The sequence below is a fragment of the Lipophrys pholis genome (assembly GCF_963383615.2).
Source record: "Lipophrys pholis genome assembly, chromosome: 10".
Taxonomy (NCBI): domain Eukaryota; kingdom Metazoa; phylum Chordata; class Actinopteri; order Blenniiformes; family Blenniidae; genus Lipophrys; species Lipophrys pholis.
In genome coordinates this window covers 30122213-30129679 of record NC_137640.1, presented here as the reverse complement: position 1 = coordinate 30129679, position 7467 = coordinate 30122213, and the positions used below count along the sequence as shown (strand labels likewise).

General features: G+C 41.6%; 1 protein-coding gene across 1 annotated transcript; it reads right to left on the bottom strand.

Moving 5' to 3' along the window:
* Positions 1-4235: 4235 nt before the first annotated feature.
* gsx2 (GS homeobox 2) lies at positions 4236-6140 on the bottom strand. Its single transcript, XM_080474085.1, has 2 exons — positions 5710-6140; positions 4236-5498 (listed from the first exon to the last, which is right to left on the bottom strand). Exons 1-2 carry the CDS (start codon positions 6083-6085, stop codon positions 5158-5160), a joined length of 717 nt encoding a protein of 238 aa, XP_080330211.1. The 5' UTR covers positions 6086-6140; the 3' UTR covers positions 4236-5157.
* Between the last annotated feature and the right edge of the window lie 1327 nt (positions 6141-7467).

The window sequence follows — 7467 nt, the reverse complement described above, 5'->3', positions numbered from 1 at the left end:
AGAAAGAGAGAGAGAGAGAGAGAGAGAGAGAGAGAGAGAGAGAGAGAGAGAGAGAGAGAGAGAGAGAGTTTTCCCTTAACTTACATCAAAAGAAATTGCACCGTAAGGAAACTTCATTCTTCCTTCCTCCTCGGCCAATGGGACCTCCTGTTTACTTACACACGTGTCAGCTGTGCGCCGAGTATTGGTTAACAGCAAACAGCAATTGTTATTAGTTTAGTTTTTTTGTCCTCTTCACCCCAGGGCTCTTCTAACGACCACCAGAAGAAGAATGGCTCCCTGTGAATCACCTATCTCAGGCCACAGAACAGGAGAATCAGACCGCTGTTCCTGTGTGGAGGAGGGCCGCGGGGCTGACGCTGCACCTCCCCTTTCCCTCTACCCTTAACTCTGTGCAACAGCATGGCGCAATTACTTCCACATGTTAGCGAACAGAACAGTGTCCTTGTTCTCTAAACAAAAATATCTAAACTTCGGAAGGCCGGGCCTGCAGCACACCGTTTTCAGGTTGGCGCATCCCAACACATTGCACTTAAAACTCTCAGTGACATTAGAATTATCTCCAGGTAAACTGCTCACAGGATCGTGATTAAAAACAGTAAAAAAACAAAAAACCAAAACTTGGATCATGAAAGAACATCTGTCCTGTGATTAACACAACAAGTCATCTCTTACACAGTACTGCTATCGCCTAATCTGTAAACTGTATTACTTTTATTATTCATTATGTTTTAGTAAATGCAAACAGAAACGGCAATGACACGGACACGGTTGGAGGCACGACTGTCCCCTGAACGTCATAACTGGCACTGATGATCCACTAGAGGGCTTTGTGGAAAAATAGAGTAAAGGGTCATTTGCTGAAGGCAGGCTAAATGAATGAATGAATGAATGAATGAATGAATGAATGAATGAATGAATGAATGAATAATAAAATTAAATAAATAAATAAATAAATAGATAAATGAATAAATAAATAAATAGATAGATAGATAGATAGATAGATAGATAGATAGATAGATAGATAGATAGATAGATAGATAGATAGATAGATAGATAGATAGATAGATAGATAGATAGATAGATAGATAGATAGATAGATAGATAGATAGATAGATAGATAGATAGATAGATAGATAGATAAATAAATAAATAAATAAATGTGATGATACACCCTGAAATACAAAACATGACACATTAGGACGTTTGTTTACACTGTTGACCCAATATATTGACGTTTATAAGACCAAATCTCAACTATTTCATGATTAACTCCTGTAACTGGTCAAACATCCCGTTAGAAAATTAAAAATTGAATTTTTGTGGAAATCATGTTATAGCTGAATTTAAACTGCAGCCCAGTTCAGCCAGTCCGTTTTCCACATCAGTCTCGGTCACACTTGCAGCCCAGAGTTGTAGTAGAAAGACAGGTCGATGCACGTGACGCCACAAAACAATTCCTCCAGTCACAGAATCACTGAAGCCTTTCCTCTAAACCACAACAACGGACGTATCGTTTTATTATGACGTCTCATGGTGGGTGAGGATTATTGCCTATTTGGTGTTTGAGATCTGAACTCTGACTCCTGCTTCTCTCTATGCAGTGGCCATCAAAATGTCATTAGACCCGTTTAACCAAATATTTTTCTTTCAGTGGAGGATTTGGTGACTGGCAGCAGGAGTGAGTGTGTGAGGCCCAAATGAAAACTTGCTGTGTGTTTTGCTTCCTGCTACTCGTGTTAAAGTTTCCATTTAGTGGTGTGTTTAGGTGGCAGGCTTGTGAACATTTCATCTTTTTCACTTTGGCTAAATATCTTTAGTACTGTGTCGCTTAATATCGTTTTAAATAGCGGAGCTTTTACTGTATGTGCGCGACTGTTATGTGCGCGGTGCGGTGAGCGCATATTGCCGGCGTTACAGTAGAAAATAAAGGAGAGAGCCCTAAATCCCCCAGCAGCGTCACTATAAGACCAAGCTCCCCCATAGCACGCGCAAAAAAATAATAATATCTGGCGCCGCCACTGGGCCCCTGGCCGGTGGTCCCCCAGGGAGCTGTCCGAGGTGCTGAAGTCTGTCTTTGGTCGTGTGAAGACAGGCCACGATACACTTGAAAAGAGATTCAGATGAACCGAGTCGCGAGATTGTTGCTTACCCGGAGAATAATGTGAAGATTTACTCAAGACTGTCCGACTGTCTGTGGGGCTTTGAGTAGTGTAATAATTGTTCATAACGGTATTATTATAGTGTAAATGGATCACATTTATTTATTTATTTATTTATTTATTTATTTATTTATTTATTTATTTATTTATTTATTTATTTATTTATGTGGCATTTTTGGCTGAAAAATATATGAGGTTGTATTGGATCACACCCAACGAAACTAATGTGTGTGTGTGTGTGTGTGTGTGTGTGTGTGTGTGTGTGTGTGTGTGTGTGTGTGTGTGTGTGTGTGTGTGTGTGTGTGTGTGTGTGTGTGTGTGTGTGTGTGTGTGTGTGTGTAAAAATAAAGATAAGTTGGTGATAAAGCAATACTGACACTGACTCTTTCAATGCTTGCCTGTACCTGACCTTGTTAATGTCCCACTTGACTTATATTGTATAAAGGTCACCATTATGATTAATTACTACCCAGCTATACTGCTTACTCACACAATTGCACAGATTTGCTCCTCAATGACAGCAAATGCTGCCGGCAAATCGGTCAACAATTATTCACAAATGCTATTAGAAAGGCTCCATTGTAGCTCCAGCGATTCTGGGCCAATATATTTATAGAAACACTTTAGAAAGTGTCCACACTTTCGTGGAAAAGGGATTTTCCAATGTGGAGAGAAGGATGGTTTATAAATAACAAGTGGACGTCTCCGAGCAAGAAAAATAAATCGTTGTTCACCTCTCTTCTTGTCTCTGGTGGCTACTTCAGCTTTTTTTTTTAGTTCCTGTCTCCCCGCATGAGACAGCAGCTGCAAGCAGCTGAAAGGCGCTCTTATTAATTGTCTTTTGTCATGCGTAATTGCCACACTTTCAATGGCCACCTAGGACCAACGTCTTTGGAGTGGTCTCGTTTTTCCTATACATTTATAGGCATGGTGGCTTTATTTCTCAGTTTGCATCCTTCCCTCTCTGGCTGCTCTTATTTTATACATTTGGTTCGACCACATAGATGCGATCTGGAGGCTTTTTTATGTGTGGATGCGATAGTTAAAGGGAAAGAAGAGCCATTCCACCTGGGCACACACACTGACCCTCAAAACGTGCTTCAGCCCATTAAAGCGGCCTTACAGTCCGAGGTCACGTCCTGGGTCTGAAAGGAGTGGGGGGGGGGGGGTTCTTTGTCAATACTGCGGTTATTCAATTGTTGAGCTCTTTAAATGCTGCATTGGTCTTTCACATCTGCAAGGGAACTCTAATTCGATTAATAGGAGCTCCAATATATATTCATTAGATGGCTTTCCCCCAATAGTATATGATCGCCAGCGCGATGTGAAAGAGGACCATTTATTCCCGCAGTGAATGGGCCTGCGTGGGACCAAAACTTCACCTGCTTCCCGTCTCAATTAGGAATGTATCCCAAACTCTGACAGAAACGAGTTAAATTAGGCGTCAGCTAATTTCCAGTTGCCCCTCCTACATAATCCCTCCTCGGACTCTTTCCATTTGAGCCTACCTCCCCTTTAATTCACCACAAGTTGAAAGGTTCAAATCGTGCCTAATGAAACAGTGACTAAATCGTTAGTGTCACTCGGAGGAACCCTGTCGCTGTCTCTCAAAGCTCTCTCAGCACACAGCCGTCGGGGGTCTCGGGCCAAATGCGGGTCCCAAGGCAGGACAATCTAACCTGTCAAAGCCTTTGCCCAATTCTATATGTCCTTGTTCTGAGATTTCAAGCAGTAGAAGCATAATCAACCAACATGGGACCAAAAACGCAATTAAACTCGCTTTGGATGACCAAAATCTTTTCAAAAGTGAACATTAATGGACCATTGGCTGCTCCCCAGGGGTATTATTGGGTACCCTTTTGTGGTCAGACCTGAGGAGAAATTATAGCGACACTTTCACCAAGCTTCATCCATTTCGGTTTAAACAAATCGTTTGAATTGAGATCTGCAGCTCCATCATGTATTAAACCATATATGTTCACAATAAGGTGTATAAAGGCATTAAATCCAGCTCGGCATGGTCAGATTAGTAATACTGGCCTTCAGGACAGGAAAAAATAAAAAATAAAAAAACCACATCAGCATTTTTAATGTTTTCTGAAAGATGACAGTTTAGACAGTTTACTAAGTCTAATTGTGCCAAACAACTCCTGTTTTGACCATTGTCCACAGAAACTAAGCATGATAAACCTAAATCAAAAAACACAGGCTACATGATGCATCGCATTGAAGTTCTCTACTTGGGGAGACACAGTCATTTTGACACTCAGTGTTTTTAATTCATGTCGTTTGATGTAAGACTGAAATAAGACGTTACATAAAATATAAGTACATGAAAATAAAATAGTAATAGAACAGCATCCACATGAAACATTTTAATTGGTGGGTGCCTTTCCATAAAATTGTGTTTATCCTCGTTTAGATCATTTTTCCACACCCGACAGAGTTTTGGGGGAAAATGTAACGTCTGAATGTTCGTTTTTACAAATGAATGCAGAATTGAATACGCTATATTACAGTGGCTTTCTTTGTGGCAATTAATTGTTTATTACAATAAATACACAAATACATAGTTTACAAATTGTTGCGTACAAGTTGCAGGTTTACAGGTGAGACCTATATATTTGACTTATATATTTACTCGGGGCATTATTTACCACACTGTCGCTGATAACAAGAGGATTTCCGTCACGAATTGAAAACATATAGTTCAGGGGGGGATTAACAAGATCTGGCGTTCAAGGTGAGGATCCCTATGGAATCCAAGTAACACCAGTTTATCACACACGGTAGATCAGGATTCCAAATATTTCACAAGCATGCATTCACATTTTAATTTTGACCGAAGAGCAGGAGAGACACAGGCGAAGACGATTTCTAACTGTTCTTCACAAGTTTCATGCGGGAAATTTTAGGATCAGAGGATGCGTGACGCCCAAATTCATCATCGCCGTGGAGTAAGTGCCAGCATGGAGCCTGGAAAGTCGAGCTGACATCAGATGGGGGATATCTCCTTCTCCCCGGAAGCAGAGGCCGGAGACAAAGACTCCTCGTCTTCTGACCTTGAATAGTCTGTGTGACCGGTTGTGCACTTGCAACCGCTGTGTGCGCTCCTCTGCGTGGCTTTGCCCTCCTTCTTGTGCTTCACTCTCCGGTTCTGAAACCAGATTTTCACCTGTTTCTCTGACAGGTTCAAATACGTGGCGATCTCTATTCTTCTGAGTCTGGAAAGATACATGTTCGTGGAAAACTCCCTTTCAAGTTCCAAAAGTTGTGTGCTCGTGAAAGCTGTGCGCATCCTTTTGCCATTCTGTATGTGGTTGTTCTCGGAGGCGCCTGTCGGGAAAGAAAATACACATTTTACGTCATATATGAAGTTGTAGCTTCTCTTCTTTCAGCCCAGGGCTATTCAAAGTGAAATCAAGCAAACTTTCAGCATAAATAATAATGCGTCCAGTAAAAAAACTTTTTTTTTGGCAGGCTGAAACTGGAATAGAAACTGTTGTTAGAGATCATTAAAGTAGGAATGCAGCCAACAGGTGCTTACCAAGAGAAAGGCAGTGGTATCTCCTGGGATCTGTGACGCTGAATGTGGGCGTGCAGACAGGTGTATGTCCAGGATGCGCCAGTGCAGAAGACTGCTGATGTGCTATCCTCTGACAGTACTGCGCCTCAGCTCCAGGAAACTGACTCTTCAGCATGGGAATCCCGCTCCGCGAAGAGTGGATGTGGGACGTGACGCACAGCGGGCACACACAGAAAGTCCCATTTTTCCTGGAAGGGCACACCGGAGCGGTGACCGTCATCACGCTCGGGGAGTGCATGCTGATGGGAATAAGAAAGTCCTGTCCCGGGTGCTCAGTGGGTCCCGGTCGCACCGTATCCTTGATTATTAAAGAATCGACGTAGAAAGACCTCGACATGTCTGCACCGCTGAAGATAAGTGATTTTTCTAACGTACAAGATGATAGCTGTTTCTCATCTGAACCCCTCGGGATCGCCAACGTTGCTTTATGTTTGATGGTTCAACAAAAGGGACTCCGAAGAGGGTTGGCCCTGCTGCGTCACCCACGTGCGCACCGGGCTACAAGGGTTTATCCTGTCAGCGACCCAAACCACGTGATTTCTCTCTTGGCCTCCAATCACAACTTGCAGATTCACTCTTTTATTTCGAATAGAGTGAAATAAAAACCGCACAACTTTTCCTTATGTCATACAAATTATATCACAGATGTTTGTAAAAAATATTCTCTCTCTCTCTCTCTCTCTCTCTCTATCTATTTAGATCTATCTATCTATCTATCTATCTATCTATCTATCTATCTATCTATCTATCTATCTAAATAGATATAAATGATCATAATAGTTATAGGTAAATGTTCTGCCTATCGGCATTTCAAAAGTTATTGATAATGCGTTAAATGCGCCCGAAACAATATGAACAATTAATAAATATTGAGTTAAACCATAGAACCCCTGGATCAGGTACATCTCCTTTACTTGTCCATCGAAAGTCTAATGCGTCGGACTTGAGCTGAAAATCTAACTATTTACCCATATACTTTGATTTAAAAGTTGCTTTATATTTCACATTAAATGCGATTGAATGAATCGTTCACGCCCGTAAGAACTAATTGGTTTGCAGCCTAATCAGAGCTGCTTTGAATCCGCCTGCTCTAGGTTTCACTTCCAGCAATTAAAGAATTATGAACTCATGGCGAGTCTGGGCCGCGGTTATTTGACGGCGATTAGGATTCAATTAGAAAGTGTTTATAATGGTCGGTCTGTGCGGGGGTAAACAGGCAGCTATTTCAGAAATGCGCTAATCCCCCATCTTGTGACAATAATTAGCGAGTTTGATCCCCGGGCGGGTCAACGGTAGGTTTAGTTTCTGCTTTCATCTGCCACGTAGCGCCTTGGACCTTCAGAGAAGAGCCGTCAGTGGATTTATGGCGCAAAAGTTTCAGCTCCAACAACATCAGGTACTTTCTCTTGTCACAACTTTCTCCTGTCACATGGTGTGTGACATACATTTGATGCAATATGGCTTAGTTGTTTTATTTTGCCTTCTATTGAAAAAAAATTAAAAAAAAATTAAAAAATAACATGTCCTCGTAAACACAGAGGGGTACACAGGGAATAGGGAATAGACACACTTATTGAACTGTGAGTTTAAATGTGCCCCATGGAAGAATTAGAAAGTCTTTAAAATCCAACCTTACGAAAACTGCGACGTCTGTCACGTAGACAATAATTGCTTTAATAAAGTGAAGCCATCGTTTGACGGGGAGGATGCTCACTTGTT

Bases quoted from the DNA above. Each gene is read 5' to 3' on its own strand.
- gsx2 (XM_080474085.1), bottom strand. From the start codon at position 6,085: ATGTCGAGGTCTTTCTACGTCGATTCTTTAATAATCAAGGATACGGTG. The intron at 5,499-5,709 runs GTAAGCACCTGT...CTTTCCCGACAG, and splicing joins ATACCACTGCCTTTCTCTTG to GCGCCTCCGAGAACAACCAC.